Below are 19,885 nucleotides of genomic sequence, written 5' to 3'. Positions count from 1 at the left end.
GCAGTAATGAATTCCATAGAAAAGGGAATTACGGCATTTTATTAAAAACATTTAAAATATTGTCCTATAAGGCACGAGATGGGTGCGATGGCCTCTCTGTCCAGAGATCGTCATTATTCGGGAATACAATGCGCCTCCTGGCTTTCTCTGGCACAGTTCTGTACTTTATGTATCTATTTCTGGTTCCTATAAGGAACATACAATTAACCTGATAACACATATACAGCCCCCGTAACCATGGCCATAGCGTCATACTGGATGCTAATAGGGTTATAACAACGTCACATTCTGAGATGCCACCTGCAGCAAAAAGGAACAAGTATGGTTTCAAAGTGGGCGCACAGCTTGAGAAGAGTCATGTGGGCGGTCCCGATCTCCAGAGAGGTCATGCAATCACACATGATTGATGCCAGCTGTCACTGAAGCCGCCTGCAATGATTCCTCATGGTTTGTGGGACGTCAGTGCCAGTGTCGCCCGACATGTGTCCTCTGGAGAATGCGGCCCTCACTGCTCTTTATTTACGCTCTGTCCCTCCATTGTAAGGACTGATCTCTCTAGAAACAATCGGTATAACAGTATGGCGGCTGTATGGAGGATGGAAGGGTAAAGGTACCTTCACACTAAACAACTTTACAAAGAGAACGACAACGATCCGTGATGTTGCAGCGTCCTGGATAGCGATCTCGTTGTGTTTGACACGCAGCAGCGATCTGGATCCCGCTGTGATATCGCTGGTCGGAGCTAGGAGTCCAGAACTTTATTTGGTCGTCAGATCGGCGTGTATCGTCGTGTTTGACAGCAAAAGCAACGATGCCAGCAATGTTTTACATGGAGCTAACAACCTGTGAGAACGATAAGTGAGTCACCGCTACGTCACAGGATCGCTCCTGCATCGTTCTGGAGCTGCTGTGTTTGACGTCTCTACAGCGACCTAAACAGCAACGCTGCAGCGATCGGCTCGTTGTCTATATCGCTGCAGCATCGCTGAGTGTGACGGTACCTTAACAACAAGATCCCTTCAACCCCTTTCAGCCATGCGCTGTGTATATACTGGTAGGAAAGTGGTAATGAATGGGTGGGACCACATGTCTGTTATTATGGGGGCACTATGACGCACACTGTCCAAGCTTCACTCATTGGGATGTCATTATGGGGTATTCATATAGCTGTAGATATGGGAGGAATACAACTGACACTGTTCACAGGTGTGTCCATATGGCTGTCATTAGGGGGCCCTAGGTGGCACTGATATCAGTGTGCCCATATAGTTACATGTTGGCAATGTTTGTGTTTTTATATGGCTGTCATTATAAGGGTACTCTGACTGCACTGTATACGGGGCCTCCATATAGCTGTAATTACAGGGTACTCTGACTGCGCTGTATACGGGGCCTCCATATAGCTGTAATTACAGGGTACTCTGACTGCGCTGTATACGGGGCCTCCATATAGCTGTAATTACAGGGTACTCTGACTGCGCTGTATACGGGGCCTCCATATTGCTGTAATTACAGGGTACTCTGACTGCGCTGCATACGGGGCCTCCATATAGCTGTAATTACAGGGTACTCTGACTGCGCTGTATACGGGGCCTCGATATAGCTGTAATTACAGGGTACTCTGACTGCACTGTATACGGGGCCTCCATACAGCTGTAATTACAGGGTACTCTGACTGCACTGTATACGGGGCCCCCATATAGCTAATTACAGGGTACTCTGACTGCGCTGCATACGGGGCCTCCATATAGCTGTAATTACAGGGTACTCTGACTGCGCTGTATACGGGGCCTCCATATAGCTGTAATTACAGGGTACTCTGACTGCGCTGTATACGGGGCCTCCATATAGCTGTAATTACAGGGTACTCTGACTGCGCTGTATACGGGGCCTCCATATAGCTGTAATTACAGGGTACTCTGACTGCGCTGTATACGGGGCCTCCATATAGCTGTAATTACAGGGTACTCTGACTGCGCTGTATACGGGGCCTCCATATAGCTGTAATTACAGGGTACTCTGACTGCGCTGTATACGGGGGCCTCCATATAGCTGTAATTACAGGGTACTCTGACTGCGCTGTATACGGGGCCTCCATATAGCTGTAATTACAGGGTACTCTGACTGCGCTGTATACGGGGCCTCCATATAGCTGTAATTACAGGGTACTCTGACTGCGCTGTATACGGGGCCCCCATATAGCTGTAATTACAGGGTACTCTGACTGCGCTGTATACGGGGCCTCCATATAGCTGTAATTACAGGGTACTCTGACTGCGCTGTATACGGGGCCTCCATATAGCTGTAATTACAGGGTACTCTGACTGCGCTGTATACGGGGCCTCCATATAGCTGTAATTACAGGGTACTCTGACTGCGCTGTATACGGGGCCTCCATATAGCTGTAATTACAGGGTACTCTGACTGCGCTGTATACGGGGCCTCCATATAGCTGTAATTACAGGGTACTCTGACTGCGCTGTATACGGGGGCCTCCATATAGCTGTAATTACAGGGTACTCTGACTGGCACTGTATACGGGGGCCTCCATATAGCTGTAATTACAGGGTACTCTGACTGGCACTGTATACGGGGGCCTCCATATAGCTGTAATTACAGGGTACTCTGACTGCGCTGCATACGGGGCCTCCATATAGCTGTAATTACAGGGTACTCTGACTGCGCTGTATACGGGGCCTCCATATAGCTGTAATTACAGGGTACTCTGACTGCGCTGTATACGGGGCCTCCATATAGCTGTAATTACAGGGTACTCTGACTGCGCTGTATACGGGGCCTCCATATAGCTGTAATTACAGGGTACTCTGACTGCGCTGTATACGGGGCCTCCATATAGCTGTAATTACAGGGTACTCTGACAGCGCTGTATACGGGGCCTCTATATAGCTGTAATTACAGGGTACTCTGACTGGCACTGTATACGGGGCCTCCATATAGCTGTAATTACAGGGTACTCTGACTGCGCTGTATACGGGGCCTCCATATAGCTGTAATTACAGCGTACTCTGACTGCGCTGTATACGGGGCCTCCATATAGCTGTAATTACAGGGTACTCTGACTGCGCTGTATACGGGGCCTCCATATAGCTGTAATTACAGGGTACTCTGACTGCGCTGTATACGGGGCCTCCATATAGCTGTAATTACAGGGTACTCTGACTGCGCTGTATACGGGGCCTCCATATAGCTGTAATTACAGGGTACTCTGACTGCGCTGTATACGGGGCCTCCATATAGCTGTAATTACAGGGTACTCTGACTGCGCTGTATACGGGGCCTCCATATAGCTGTAATTACAGGGTACTCTGACTGCGCTGTATACGGGGCCTCCATATAGCTGTAATTACAGGGTACTCTGACAGCGCTGTATACGGGGCCTCTATATAGCTGTAATTACAGGGTACTGACTGGCACTATATACGGGGCCTCCATATAGCTGTAATTACAGGGTACTCTGACTGCGCTGTATACGGGGCCTCCATATAGCTGTAATTACAGGGTACTCTGACTGCGCTGTATACGGGGCCTCCATATAGCTGTAATTACAGGGTACTCTGACAGCGCTGTATACGGGGCCTCTATATAGCTGTAATTACAGGGTACTCTGACAGCGCTGTATACGGGGCCTCTATATAGCTGTAATTACAGGGTACTCTGACTGGCACTGTATACGGGGCCTCCATATAGCTGTAATTACAGGGTACTCTGACTGCGCTGTATACGGGGCCTCCATATAGCTGTAATTACAGGGTACTCTGACTGCGCTGTATACGGGGCCTCCATATAGCTGTAATTACAGGGTACTCTGACTGCGCTGTATACGGGGCCTCCATATAGCTGTAATTACAGGGTACTCTGACTGCGCTGTATACGGGGCCTCCATATAGCTGTAATTACAGGGTACTCTGACTGCGCTGTATACGGGGCCTCCATATAGCTGTAATTACAGCGTACTCTGACTGCGCTGTATACGGGGCCTCCATATAGCTGTAATTACAGCGTACTCTGACTGCGCTGTATACGGGGCCTCCATATAGCTGTAATTACAGGGTACTCTGACTGCGCTGTATACGGGGCCTCCATATAGCTGTAATTACAGGGTACTCTGACTGCGCTGTATACGGGGCCTCCATATAGCTGTAATTACAGGGTACTCTGACTGCGCTGTATACGGGGCCTCCATATAGCTGTAATTACAGGGTACTCTGACTGCGCTGTATACGGGGCCTCCATATAGCTGTAATTACAGGGTACTCTGACTGCGCTGTATACGGGGCCTCCATATAGCTGTAATTACAGGGTACTCTGACTGCGCTGTATACGGGGCCTCCATATAGCTGTAATTACAGGGTACTCTGACAGCGCTGTATACGGGGCCTCTATATAGCTGTAATTACAGGGTACTGACTGGCACTGTATACGGGGCCTCCATATAGCTGTAATTACAGGGTACTCTGACTGCGCTGTATACGGGGCCTCCATATAGCTGTAATTACAGGGTACTCTGGCTGCGCTGTATACGGGGCCTCCATATAGCTGTAATTACAGGGTACTCTGACAGCGCTGTATACGGGGCCTCTATATAGCTGTAATTACAGGGTACTCTGCGCTGTATACGGGGCCTCCATATAGCTGTAATTACAGGGTACTCTGACAGCGCTGTATACGGGGCCTCTATATAGCTGTAATTACAGGGTACTCTGCGCTGTATACGGGGCCTCCATATAGCTGTAATTACAGGGTACTCTGACTGCGCTGTATACGGGGCCTCCATATAGCTGTAATTACAGGGTACTCTGACTGGCACTGTATACGGGGCCTCCATATAGCTGTAATTACAGGGTACTCTGACTGCGCTGTATACGGGGCCTCCATATAGCTGTAATTACAGGGTACTCTGACTGCGCTGTATACGGGGCCTCCATATAGCTGTAATTACAGGGTACTCTGACAGCGCTGTATACGGGGCCTCCATATAGCTGTAATTACAGGGTACTCTGACTGCGCTGTATACGGGGCCTCCATATAGCTGTAATTACAGGGTACTCTGACTGCGCTGTATACGGGGCCTCCATATAGCTGTAATTACAGGGTACTCTGACTGCGCTGTATACGGGGCCTCCATATAGCTGTAATTACAGGGTACTCTGACAGCGCTGTATACGGGGCCTCTATATAGCTGTAATTACAGGGTACTGACTGGCACTGTATACGGGGCCTCCATATAGCTGTAATTACAGGGTACTCTGACTGCGCTGTATACGGGGCCTCCATATAGCTGTAATTACAGGGTACTCTGGCTGCGCTGTATACGGGGCCTCCATATAGCTGTAATTACAGGGTACTCTGACAGCGCTGTATACGGGGCCTCTATATAGCTGTAATTACAGGGTACTCTGCGCTGTATACGGGGCCTCCATATAGCTGTAATTACAGGGTACTCTGACAGCGCTGTATACGGGGCCTCTATATAGCTGTAATTACAGGGTACTCTGCGCTGTATACGGGGCCTCCATATAGCTGTAATTACAGGGTACTCTGACTGCGCTGTATACGGGGCCTCCATATAGCTGTAATTACAGGGTACTCTGACTGGCACTGTATACGGGGCCTCCATATAGCTGTAATTACAGGGTACTCTGACTGCGCTGTATACGGGGCCTCCATATAGCTGTAATTACAGGGTACTCTGACTGCGCTGTATACGGGGCCTCCATATAGCTGTAATTACAGGGTACTCTGACAGCGCTGTATACGGGGCCTCCATATAGCTGTAATTACAGGGTACTCTGACTGCGCTGTATACGGGGCCTCCATATAGCTGTAATTACAGGGTACTCTGACTGCGCTGTATACGGGGCCTCCATATAGCTGTAATTACAGGGTACTCTGACTGCGCTGTATACGGGGCCTCCATATAGCTGTAATTACAGGGTACTCTGACAGCGCTGTATACGGGGCCTCTATATAGCTGTAATTACAGGGTACTCTGCGCTGTATACGGGGCCTCCATATAGCTGTAATTACAGGGTACTCTGACAGCGCTGTATACGGGGCCTCTATATAGCTGTAATTACAGGGTACTCTGCGCTGTATACGGGGCCTCCATATAGCTGTAATTACAGGGTACTCTGACTGCGCTGTATACGGGGCCTCCATATAGCTGTAATTACAGGGTACTCTGACTGGCACTGTATACGGGGCCTCCATATAGCTGTAATTACAGGGTACTCTGACTGCGCTGTATACGGGGCCTCCATATAGCTGTAATTACAGGGTACTCTGACTGCGCTGTATACGGGGCCTCCATATAGCTGTAATTACAGGGTACTCTGACAGCGCTGTATACGGGGCCTCCATATAGCTGTAATTACAGGGTACTCTGACTGCGCTGTATACGGGGCCTCCATATAGCTGTAATTACAGGGTACTCTGACTGCGCTGTATACGGGGCCTCCATATAGCTGTAATTACAGGGTACTCTGACTGCGCTGTATACGGGGCCTCCATATAGCTGTAATTACAGGGTACTCTGACAGCGCTGTATACGGGGCCTCTATATAGCTGTAATTACAGGGTACTGACTGGCACTGTATACGGGGCCTCCATATAGCTGTAATTACAGGGTACTCTGACTGCGCTGTATACGGGGCCTCCATATAGCTGTAATTACAGGGTACTCTGGCTGCGCTGTATACGGGGCCTCCATATAGCTGTAATTACAGGGTACTCTGACAGCGCTGTATACGGGGCCTCTATATAGCTGTAATTACAGGGTACTCTGCGCTGTATACGGGGCCTCCATATAGCTGTAATTACAGGGTACTCTGACAGCGCTGTATACGGGGCCTCTATATAGCTGTAATTACAGGGTACTCTGCGCTGTATACGGGGCCTCCATATAGCTGTAATTACAGGGTACTCTGACTGCGCTGTATACGGGGCCTCCATATAGCTGTAATTACAGGGTACTCTGACTGGCACTGTATACGGGGCCTCCATATAGCTGTAATTACAGGGTACTCTGACTGCGCTGTATACGGGGCCTCCATATAGCTGTAATTACAGGGTACTCTGACTGCGCTGTATACGGGGCCTCCATATAGCTGTAATTACAGGGTACTCTGACAGCGCTGTATACGGGGCCTCCATATAGCTGTAATTACAGGGTACTCTGACTGCGCTGTATACGGGGCCTCCATATAGCTGTAATTACAGGGTACTCTGACTGCGCTGTATACGGGGCCTCCATATAGCTGTAATTACAGGGTACTCTGACTGCGCTGTATACGGGGCCTCCATATAGCTGTAATTACAGGGTACTCTGACAGCGCTGTATACGGGGCCTCTATATAGCTGTAATTACAGGGTACTCTGACAGCGCTGTATACGGGGCCTCTATATAGCTGTAATTACAGGGTACTCTGACAGCGCTGTATACGGGGCCTCCATATAGCTGTAATTACAGGGTACTCTGACTGCGCTGTATACGGGGCCTCCATATAGCTGTAATTACAGGGTACTCTGACAGCGCTGTATACGGGGCCTCCATATAGCTGTAATTACAGGGTACTCTGACTGCGCTGTATACGGGGCCTCCATATAGCTGTAATTACAGGGTACTCTGACTGCGCTGTATACGGGGCCTCCATATAGCTGTAATTACAGGGTACTCTGACAGCGCTGTATACGGGGCCTCCATATAGCTGTAATTACAGGGTACTCTGACTGCGCTGTATACGGGGCCTCCATATAGCTGTAATTACAGGGTACTCTGACAGCGCTGTATACGGGGCCTCTATATAGCTGTAATTACAGGGTACTCTGACAGCGCTGTATACGGGGCCTCTATATAGCTGTAATTACAGGGTACTCTGGCTCAGTATACCGGTGATGCAGCATGGACTTTATGTGTGACCCCCTATAACCTTTATCTATATTTCCATACACCGCCTCTTAGAGCACTCAGCCCTCACCATACCGCGGGGTGCACTCAGGTGGCCCGGATATCTCCAGTCACTGGATGTAACTACCCCGTGCACACTGAGGCTTTGTGCCGGCAGCGCGCATCACCGGGCGGCCACTCTACAGCACACCGCATAACTGTATCAGCGCTGACACTGCCACCTGCCGTCCACCGTCATGTTACATAACTTCTTGTCATTGCTTGTGTCAATAAAGCTTATTTTATCCACAGGGAGTATAACGGGTTATCAGCCAGCCGCGCGTCATTCAGAGTGAATATCCAATGTGGATTGGTGGAATCAGAAACAACGTGATCCATATGTGGCCAATCACAGACGTCGGGAGGATACTACTGTCAAGATGGCCTGTGATAGGTTAATACGGGAAGCAATGGCTAGTCAGGTGGGTGTGTCATGCCGCCGCAGTCCAAGAACTACTGGTGCTGAAGCTCAGAGCCGTGTAGCCGGGCACTGGGAGGGAGCGCTGAGCCGCACAGTGCAGCGCAGGCAGGTGGTGCGCACCTACGGGAGTACTTACGGTACAGCTAGGGGAACAGCTGTCAAGTAGTGCAGATTCCCAGAGACAGTGGCGGGGATGTGCCAGCACGATAGGAGCGGGGCTCTGCACACACTATGAGTGACTGCACCTGCTGTGCTGTGCTCTGAGCATTGTAGAGTTTTCTAGGGAAGGTGCACAGAGACAATCATGGCTGGTGAAGTGACAAGTTCTGGAGGAGAACTTCCATATTTCACCTGGGAAGATGTTCAGAAGCGCAGCAGCCGCGAGGAGCGCTGGCTGGTCATTCACAGGAAGGTGTACGACATCACCAGGTTCTGCTATAAACACCCCGGCGGAGCGCGGGTCATCAGCCACTACGCCGGCCAGGATGCCACGGTAAGTCCAGGCGTGACCGTGGTGCCATAATGTGTGAGGCATGCCTGAAATGCCCAGCGCGCTGCTGCACGCCCTCATTCACACTGTGCGGTAAGGGGGCGCAGAGGCCGCCACCGACCAGGGGTCTTCACTACAGAAGGGATGGGGAGCAGAGGAGGAGCATTGGGGAGGATCTGGCCAGGCCTGTGCTTGGGCTGTGGAGCCCACCACTATTACTTAGGCGACCGTCCACCTCCGATAGACTGCAGAGGTGGCCGGTAATCTGGCAATGGGCTGTAACTATAGAATTATAAATCCCTTTAATTATGGGTACATTGCAAAGTTGCTTGCACTTTGTAATTGTAAACTTTTAAGAAAATGAGACAACCCCCTTAAGGGCCCCCCGTGCACAGTAGACAAACGTCCGCCTAGTGGCCCATTTTGGCCATAATAAACAACAACTGTTTTGGTGAATTGTCCGATTGTGCCGACCGACAATTGTGCAGATCAGGACGGACGTATAGATGTCAGACTGTCATATAATGTAATCAGGCGCATAGCTATTATAGCTGCAGGCAGGGGCCTCACACCGGGACCTCAGGGGCCCCAGCACGTCCATGTGCAAAGACCATTACTGTTACAGACCTTTGATAGTGGGGGGGCCCGGTTATAGATCTTGCATTGGTGCCCACAAGCTTCATGTTACCCCACCACTGCAGATCCTTGTTTTATAGGTTTTGCCCTTTAAAAATACAGTGCAATAAAACAATATAATGAGCCCACCTGGCTGTAACAATGTGTTTACATGTCATACATGATAGCATTTGACATTAGTCACCATAGGATCATTTGCAGTTTATTCTCATCTAATTTGAGAGCAGAGACCCTGATTCCAGCAATGTGTCACTTGCTGGGCTGCTTGCTGCAGTTATAATAAATTCAGTTTTATCGGCAGGAGATTATCACTAGAGGATTAGTAAACCTGCTGCCATGTAGTCCTCCATATTCGTAGGCTCTGTGTAACCCCGCCCCACCACTGATTGGCAGCTTTCTGCCTATGCACAGTGACCACAGAAAGCTGCCAATCAGTGCTGTGGGTGCGGTTATACACAGCTCAGCATTCAGAGAACTGCTAGATCTGCAGCAGAGAAAACTGATTTTATGAAAACTGTAGAAAGCAGCTGAGTAAGTGACACATCACAGGAATTGGGGTCTCTGCCCCTACATCATGCTGCTCTCAGGCAGTGAAAACATGGTGACAGATTCCTGTTAACATGGCCATACTCATTGTTTATTCGTCAAACAATCATGTAGAGAAGGATTAATGCCGCCATACACCTCCCAGTCTGTTTTCGCCATTACAGCCGTGCCATACATTATCAATATTGCTGGACAACAAACAATCTTTCTGAGAAAATTTCAACAAAAAATTGTGGATGAAAGATTTTTGTCCCAAAAAAATTAAAAGGCAACTTTACTATAGATATATTATTGATTGACACTGATAGAACAATCATCAGATGGCCAATCTTAACAGGGTTGTCCAATACTTGAACAACCCCTTCTTAAAGGGATTTGGTCACCACAGTTTGACTGTTCAATCAAAGTATAGGCATCGGTGCACCCTTGGCGTGGCCAAACATGTAACTACACTGTAGCCCCCTCAGTAAACTAAAAAATGATTACATTCTCACACCAGCGATGCCAAAACGCCAGGATCCGTGGTGCTTGTGTGACATTTTGTCACGTGACTGCTGCAGCCAATCAGCGACTGCTGCAGCCAATCAGCAACTGCTGCAGCCAATCAGTGACTGCTGATTGGCTACTTCACTCACGCTTCCCTTGGATGAAAGTCAGACATTCCGAGAAGCGTGAGTGAAGAACCCATCAGTGGCCAGTCATGCGTCATCGCAGAGTCACGTGAAGGCCGTGCCCACATAGCTGGATAGGCAATGGTACCGGAGAACAGTATATGGATTTTTTTTATTTTTTTTTTACATTTTACTCTGGGTACTACAATATTTAAAAAGGGATGTGTAAGTGGTGGACAGGCCCCTTTAAGTTTTACCAGATGAATGATCGTTTTTGTTCATATCTTCCAATTTCATCAGTTACTGTTAGTGTGAGATGTCCGGCTCCTACGGAGAACAAAAGTTGTAGTTGCACCTAGAAATGTTCAGATGGACACATAATATAGTGAATTAGGAACGGAAAGAGTCTCATATAGTGATGGAGAGAGAGATGGGACTGGCCCTCGGGGGGCCGGAGAATGCCCTGGTGGGCTGCAGTGCAGGGAGCAGCCACCCACCTACAGGAGCAGGATTCACCACATACAGACAAAGGCGGCAGCTCACCCTCATGTAACACACTATTATATAAAGGAAAGGTACATTTCTGAATGAGGGTAATGTAATATTTGCAGGAAGCTGAACAGTGGCCCCAGAGACAATGTTACTGGAGGGCCCTTGTCAGCTTAGTCAGCTGATTGTGGAAACTTCACACTAGGCCTCAAGCAGCTTGGATTGTGGCCTCTCCACTCTTCCTCCAGACTCTGGGACCTTGATTTCCAAGGTCTAGTGTGAAGTTTCCACAATCAGTGATGGTTTGGGGAGCCATGTCATCTGCTGGTGTAGGTCCACTGTGTCTTATCAAGGCCAAAGTCAGTGCAGCTGTTTACCAGGAGATTTTAGAGCACTTCATGCTTCCCTCTGCCGACAAGCTTTTTGGAGATGGAAATTCCATTCTCCAACAGGAGCTGGCACTTGTCCACACTGCCAAAAGTACCAATACCTGGTTTACAAACAGTATCACTGTGCTTGATTGGCAGCAAACTCGCCTGACCTTTACCACATAGAGAATCTATGGTGTATTGTCAAGAGGAAGATGAGAGACACCAGACCCAACAATGCAGACGAGCTGAAGGCTGCTATCAAAGCAACCTGGTCTTCCATAACCCCTCAGCAGTGCCACAGGCTGATTGATGCAGTAATTGATGCAAAAGGAACCCCGACCATGTATTGAGTGAATTTACTGAACATACATTTCAGTAGGCCAACATTTCAGATTTTAAAATCATTTTTTCAAGCTGGTGTTATAAAGTATTCTAATTTACTGAGATAATGACTTTTGGGTTTTCATTGGCTGTAAGCCATAATCATCAACATTAACAGAAATAAACACTTGAAATAGATCACTCTGTTTGTAATTACTCTATGTAATGTACGAGTTTCACTTTTTGTATTGAAGAACTGAAATAAATGAAGTTTTTGATTATATTCTAGTTTTATGAGATGCACATCTATCTATCTATCTATCTATCTATCTATCTATCTATCTATCTATATCTGTCTGTGACTTTCATTAGTCCCTGTGCCTCTGTATGGGGCCGCCGTGCTCCCTAATCCCTTCCCCTGTATACGGTGTGTACAGGGCTGTGCACAGTCAGGTGTTGGCGCTCCAGCCCTGGCTGTCATGTCGGTGCCTGGGATTGGTGCAGCCCTGTGGTCCCACTCTGTGCTCGGCCCACTTCATCTCTGTATCCCCGGGGTGGGGCCTCTGCTGCTGACTGAGGACAGGCATCCACCACAGATTAACCTCTGCTGTGCAGGAGAATTATGGTGATTCTAGAGGAAGTGACAGTGCTGTGTGATCGCCAAGACCATGAGCAAAGTACAAATAATCATGATTTCCAAGCCTTTATTTTATCCTCTTCCTCCACATATAATATTACTTAAAGTTCTGTCTATCCTTAGGGACATTGCCCCTTAGTCTCACACATGCCGCTGTCTGACAATCCATGGGGCTGCTGTCCCTTCCCACCCCTCTAATTACATGCCAAATCTAGCAGAAGAGAAATGGCTTATGATTGCTTCAGGTTTAGACCAGAGGAGTCGTCGTACCAAGTACGGAAAGTGATCCCCTATCAATACTGTAGGGAATAAGTTATTGATCACTGGCTCCAGCGCTGGGAGTAGGGATCAGCAGAGCCCCGTCTGAATGGCCTGAGGTCGGAGCTTCTACAGCCACTAAGCTCCATTCATTCTTTATGGGGCTGCTGGAAATGGTGATTTATCCATCTATTTCCACCAGTCCCATAGAGAATGAATGGAGCGGAGGTGCATGCCCGACTACAGTCCCCAACCTCTGCAGAGGTTGGACCCCCCTTCCCCCCCCCCCCCCAGTGATCAATGTTTTTCCTAATATAGTGATCGGGGATAAACTATAATTTGTTTAACGGGAACCTGTCACCACAAAATCAAAGGTGAGCTAAGCCCACCAGCATCAGGGGCTTATCTACAGCATTCTGTAATGCTGTAGATAAGCCCCCGATGTATCCTGAAAGATAAGAAAGAGTTTAGATTATACTCACCCAGGGGCGGTTCTGGTCCAATGGGCATCGCGGTCCGGCGCCTCCCATCTTCTTACGATGACGTCTTCTTCTGGTCTTCACGCCGCGGCTCCGGCGCAGAGCAAAGTACTGCAGTGCGCATGTGCTGGGCCTCTCTGACCTTTCCCAGCGCCTGCGCACTGCAGTACTGTGCTCTGCCCTCAACAAGGCAGACAAAGTACGCCTGCGCTGGGGCCGCAGCGTGAAGACCAGAAGAGGACGTCATCGTAAGAAGATGGGAGGCCCCGGATCGCGACGCCCATTGGATCGGACCCGGACTGCCCCTGGGTGAGTATAATCTAACCTCTTTTTCTCATCTTTCAGGATACATCGGGGGCTTATCTACAGCATTCCAGAATGCTGTAGATAAGCCCCTGATGCCGGTGGGCTTGGCTCACCTTCGATTTTGGGGGTGACAGGTTCCCTTTAAAGAGTTATTATTATTATATTACATGGGTACATACAATGTTCTTGTACAAATATACCACTTTGCAAATTATTTGTTATTACAAATACAAGAAAGGAGGGTTTTTAACTTTGTTTACTCATTACATGGATTAATGGCCACCATTAAAGTCTTCTAATCAAGGAGTGCAGCGCTTCCAAGCTCTTTACATTAGTGCCCTGGAGTTGGCTGGAGCTGTGTAACTCACGGTGTGCTCTCAGTCCGGCCAGAGTCACTTCCATTGTGCTCCTCCGATGCTGCAGAAGTAAAGCTGCCTCTGCTTGCAGCATCAGACAGCGCGTAGTTTGGGTCTGAAGTGTCAATCAATCAAGAGGCCACACGCCTCCCAGCAAGCAGGAGGCAGGGAGACTGGGGAGCCATGTGCTCCTGAGAACAGATGAGACAACCCCTTTAATTTACAATTTTGTATATGGGATCCAATACCAATTATCACCTAGTTTACTTACCTTGGGAGCATGGGAAAGGTAAGTGACAAACTCTGTTGGGCTTTTTATCATTAAGGCGACTTTCACACTAGCGTCGTGCACTGCACGTCGCAATGCATCGTTGTGGAGAAAAAACGCATCCTGCAAAGTTGCCCGCAGGATGCGTTTTTTCTCCATAGACTTTTATTAGCGATGCATTGCGACGCAGTGCCACACGTCGCAACCGTCGTGCGACAGTTGCGTCGTGTTTTGGCGGACCACCGCCACAAAAAAAACGTTACATGTAACATTTTTTTGTGCGTCGAGACCGTAATTTTCGACCGCGCATGCGAGGCTGAAACTCCACCTCCTCCTCCCCGGACCTTGCAATGGGGCAGCGGAAGCGTCATAAGACTGCTTCCGCTGCCCACGTCGGGCATTTTTTGCACAGTATGTGTCGGTACGTCGGGCCTACGCAGCGCGACGGCCCCGTACCGACGCTAGTGTGAAAGCAGCCTAAATCCGGTGAAGAATACTGTAATCGCCACCTCCCAAGCCTAGTATGGCTGACAACAGGGAACAATAGATTGAATCTGACTTCAACAAATGGAAATCTTGTACAATGTAGAAATTTTTATTAAATCTCAATGTATCGGACTGTCCCCCCACACAGGACCCATTCACTGCATTCCACATTGATAAGGAGTTTGTACAGAACCATATGAAATGTCTTCTGATCGGGGAGTTGGCGCCCGGAGAGTCTTGTGTGGAGCCCAGCAAGAACGTAAGCTTTCCACGTGACAGTGTCTGTGCCCTGTGTAATTTGTCCTTTTCCCCCCAATAATTGCTGGTGTTTTCTCTCTACCATAGGCCGCTCTTGTGACCGAGTTCCGTACCCTGCGTTCCAATGTGGAGAAGATGGGACTCCTCAAACCCAATAAATTATTTTTCTTTGGTGTCCTGCTGCACATCCTGCTGATCGATGCACTAGCCTGGCTGAATCTGTATTATTTTGGCCCTTCTCTTATTCCATTTCTCATCACCGCTTTACTTCTTGGCACTGTACAGGTAGGTAAACCGAGGAACACTGTGATGGTATTTTAGTTACAGGATTTTCAGTCTAAGCCAAGCTTTTAAAAAGGCTTTATAGTTAAAGAGGGTCTCTGGAAACAGAAGAACATACCGTAAATAACTATAGGAAATGTTGTTCCAAATAAATTCCAAAATACATTTATTTAGCAAATCGCAATTATTTTGTTTATGGAGATAATCACTATAGCATTAAATTAGCCTCCTCCTTGTTACACTGATTGAAACCTGTGATAGAATGGCCTCTACTTACCTCAGTACCTCTGGTATCTCCACTATTAGGTCAGAAAAGCAGTGTGAGCAGCCTCTTCTTACCTCACCACCCCTGGTATCTCCAGTATTAGATCAGATACACAGGGTGGACAGCAGTGTGAGAAGCCTCTTCTTGCCTCAGCACTCCTGGTATCTCCAGTATTAGATCAGATAGACAGGTTGGACAGCAGTGTGAGCAGCCTCTTCTTACCTCAGCACCCCTGGTATCTCCAGTATTAGATCAGATAGACAGGGTAGACAGCAGTGTGAGCAGCCTCTTCTTACCTCAACACCCCTGGTATCTCTAGTATTAGATCAGATAGACAGGGTGGACAGCAGTGTAAGCAGCCTCTTCTTACCTGAGCACCCCTGGTATCTCTAGTATTAGATCAGATAGACAGGGTGGACAGCAGTGTGAGCAGCCTCTTCTTGCCTCAGCACTCCTGGTATCTCCAGTATTAGATCAGATAGACAGGGTGGACAGCAGTGTGAGCAGCCTCTTCTTACCTCAGCACCCCTGGTATCTCTAGTATTAGATCAGATAGACAGGGTGGATAGCAGTGTGAGCAGCCTCTTCTTGCCTCAGCACTCCTGGTATCTCTAGTATTAGATCAGATAGACAGGGTGGATAGCAGTGTGAGCAGCCTCTTCTTGCCTCAGCACTCCTGGTATCTCCAGTATTAGATCAGATAGACAGGGTGGACAGCAGTGTGAGCAGCCTCTTCTTACCTCAGCACCCCTGGTATATCCAGTAGTAGATCAGATAGACAGGGTGGACAGCAGTGTAAGCAGCCTCTTCTTGCCCCAGCACCCCTGGTATCTCTAGTATTAGATCAGATACACAGGGTGGACAGCAGTGTGAGCAGCCTCTTCTTACCTCACCACCCCTGGTATCTCCAGTATTACATCAGATAGGGCGGACAGCAGTGTGAGCAGCCTCTTCTTACCTCACCACCCCTGGTATCTCCAGTATTAGACCAGATAGGGTGGACAGCAGTGTGAGCAGCCTCTTCTTGCCTCAGCACTCCTGGTATCTCCAGTATTAGATCAGATAGACAGGGTGGACAGCAGTGTGAGCAGCCTCTTCTTACCTCAGCACCCCTGGTATCTCTAGTATTAGATCAGATAGACAGGGTGGATAGCAGTGTGAGCAGCCTCTTCTTGCCTCAGCACTCCTGGTATCTCTAGTATTAGATCAGATAGACAGGGTGGATAGCAGTGTGAGCAGCCTCTTCTTGCCTCAGCACTCCTGGTATCTCCAGTATTAGATCAGATAGACAGGGTGGACAGCAGTGTGAGCAGCCTCTTCTTACCTCAGCACCCCTGGTATATCCAGTAGTAGATCAGATAGACAGGGTGGACAGCAGTGTAAGCAGCCTCTTCTTGCCCCAGCACCCCTGGTATCTCTAGTATTAGATCAGATACACAGGGTGGACAGCAGTGTGAGCAGCCTCTTCTTACCTCACCACCCCTGGTATCTCCAGTATTACATCAGATAGGGCGGACAGCAGTGTGAGCAGCCTCTTCTTACCTCACCACCCCTGGTATCTCCAGTATTAGACCAGATAGGGTGGACAGCAGTGTGAGCAGCCTCTTCTTGCCTCAGCACTCCTGGTATCTCCAGTATTAGATCAGATAGACAGGGTGGACAGCAGTGTGAGCAGCCTCTTCTTACCTCAGCACCCCTGGTATCTCTAGTATTAGATCAGATAGACAGGGTGGATAGCAGTGTGAGCAGCCTCTTCTTGCCTCAGCACTCCTGGTATCTCTAGTATTAGATCAGATAGACAGGGTGGATAGCAGTGTGAGCAGCCTCTTCTTGCCTCAGCACTCCTGGTATCTCCAGTATTAGATCAGATAGACAGGGTGGACAGCAGTGTGAGCAGCCTCTTCTTACCTCAGCACCCCTGGTATATCCAGTAGTAGATCAGATAGACAGGGTGGACAGCAGTGTGAGCAGCCTCTTCTTGCCCCAGCACCCCTGGTATCTCTAGTATTAGATCAGATACACAGGGTGGACAGCAGTGTGAGCAGCCTCTTCTTGCTTCAGCACCCCTGGTATCTCCAGTATTAGATCAGATAGACAAGGTGGACAGCAGTGTGAGCAGCCTCTTCTTACCTCACCACTCCTGGTATCTCCAGTATTAGATCAGATACACAGGGTGGACAGCAGTATGAGCTGCATCATCTTACCCCAGGATTCCCAGTGCTTCCAGTACTAGATCAGAATATTCCTAGTGAACCCATCTATACATAAAAGGAAGGGGCTAAGTTCCTACTGCACGCTGTTCCTAATATTCTAGGATGGGTTTGTGAGTCTAACAAGATGGCGGACATTTCTAAAGCGATTGTGAGTTCCTAAGTAAGGGAATTTAGGAATTTATTTGAAATGACATTTCCTTTAGTTCTTTATCCAGAGCATCTGTTTAAACACTTTCCATTAAGGTTATATTTTGTGGGTTTAATAAAATAAAAAAAAATAACTAAAAATTATATTTGCTAATGAATGCAAATAGGTTCAAACTTTTTAGAAGAGAACATGTAACCTGATTTTTCTGAAGATTTCTGTGAATCCAATATTTTGAAAGAAAAGACATTCGTAGGATTTTTTTTTTCTGTCGGGTTTTATATAAACTGCGATGTTCTGTTTTGTTCCATCAGAGGCCAGAATTTGGACATAAAGGCTTTCATAAATTGGGCCCATGTTCTTTTCATTTTAGACTTATTGGAAATGATAAAATACATTTAATTTTTTTCTTTTTGCGGATAAGATTTCTATAATTCAGAATTAATGATTGAGCTTATGCACAATTAGATTTTATTATGGAGTTTACAACAAAAAACAATTGTTGATATAGTAAAATGATGAAGTTAGAAGAAAAAAAAAAACAGGAAAGCAGGAAAATGAAGAACTACATCTGTTATATAAAACTGTATAATGTTTTCTAAATGACCGGCATTCTAGTTAATGGCTGACATTAATGACGTGTTCTCACGCTCTACATCCTCTAGTTGGACCCAATCTATTTTGTACAGACTAAAGTAATTTGCCAGGAAAGTGACTCTGCTCGGCTTCCACTCTGAACATCTAATTTTTTTCCCTTTTTTAATGCGTGAATTTGGTGCTAGAAATCATCATTTTTGCTATTTGATTTTATTAAACGTTTATAAATGAACAGAGACGAATTCAGCAATAGAAAAATAAAAATGAGAAACTGTCCCATCATCCTATGTGCTATATTCTATAAGCTCACGCATTGGATTTCCAGTTAACTCATTCTGCAGCCAGCTATAGACAAAACACAGCGGCTGTAGAAGGCAAATGATGCAAGATTTTAATGAAACCCTAATGCAGAAATGAATTTTGAACCCCAAATATGACCTAGTATAATATTATGGATTGTCATTGATGCTGATTTATTATCACATTATTAGAACCCTTTCTTAATAGGTTTTATCCCACACTACTGTACGTTCTTTGTCTGTGCCATATTTCTGGTGCAATTATTCTTTTAGAAGTTTTTAGGGGAGAATGCTTCCATAGGAGACCTGTCACTTGCCAGATACATGTAGTTTACTAAATTCTGTTTTGATTTTTTTTTTTTCGTTTGTGTTTTTATTCCAACTTATGGCCCCTCCTCCTTGTATGTAAACCTAACCTTGTTAGCCAAGTCGGTTTGTTCATCTACTTTTTGCTTTGGGCATTTTTATGCGAACGATGACCCTTTTGGCTAACAAGACTAGGTTTGCATAAAAGGAAGAGGGGAACAGAGAGGCACAGGAACAAAAAACAACATCCGATCACCAACATTTCCACCAGGTAGCACAAGAACTTATTAATGGCAAGTGGCAGGTTCCCTTTAAACATGCATGCATGCCACATTCTTTTTTCTCTTTAAAGGGGTTTTCTGGGACTTTAACAGTAACGGCCTATTCTTAGGATAGGTCATCAATGTCTGATTGGTGCGACACCTGGCACCCCGCTGATCAGCTATTATCGGTGTTGGCCAGAACTGCTCAGTTGTGGAGCTGCACAGCTGTGTCAGTGGACTAGTGGCCGCAGACAGGTACTGCACATCCACTGCAGATGTGCAGTACCCGGCCGTGGCCACTATGCAGTCGATGAAGCTGTGCAGCTCTGCAACTGAGCACTTCCTGACACCGGGAATAGCTGGTCGGCGGGGGCGCTGGGTGTCACACCCCCACCCATCAGCGATTGATGACCTATCCTAAAGGGGATATCCGGGACTTTATAAAAAAAACAAAAAATGTACCTAAGCACTAACAGGCAGGTAGTTGCTACTTACCTGCACGGTGCCGTTCTTCCCTGGCACAGAGCGGTCACCGACACTCCTGCCGGGGATTCAGCTGCCTCTGCTGAGGTGACGTCTACATAGCGGAGGCTTCTTTTCCCTCCACTCTGGAGAA

At 47.6% G+C, this 19,885-nt stretch overlaps 1 protein-coding gene across 2 annotated transcripts in view; it reads left to right on the top strand.

Annotated features, from left to right (window-relative positions):
* The first annotated feature begins 482 nt into the window (after positions 1-482).
* The window catches only part of FADS1 (fatty acid desaturase 1), a 33,310-nt gene continuing 13,907 nt past the window's right edge, over positions 483-19,885 (top strand). Inside the window, exons 1-4 of one of the 2 annotated variants that reach the window (XM_077287955.1) lie at positions 483-539; positions 8,219-8,388; positions 14,790-14,900; positions 14,987-15,184. In XM_077287955.1, the coding sequence (XP_077144070.1) occupies positions 8,347-8,388; positions 14,790-14,900; positions 14,987-15,184 (351 nt within the window). In that variant the 5' untranslated portion in view covers positions 483-539; positions 8,219-8,346. The other variant, XM_077287954.1, reaches the window with a different exon arrangement.

This window comes from Ranitomeya variabilis, chromosome 2 (genome assembly GCF_051348905.1).
Source record: "Ranitomeya variabilis isolate aRanVar5 chromosome 2, aRanVar5.hap1, whole genome shotgun sequence".
NCBI classification, from domain to species: domain Eukaryota; kingdom Metazoa; phylum Chordata; class Amphibia; order Anura; family Dendrobatidae; genus Ranitomeya; species Ranitomeya variabilis.
This window is presented reverse-complemented; position numbering and strand designations above follow the sequence as displayed.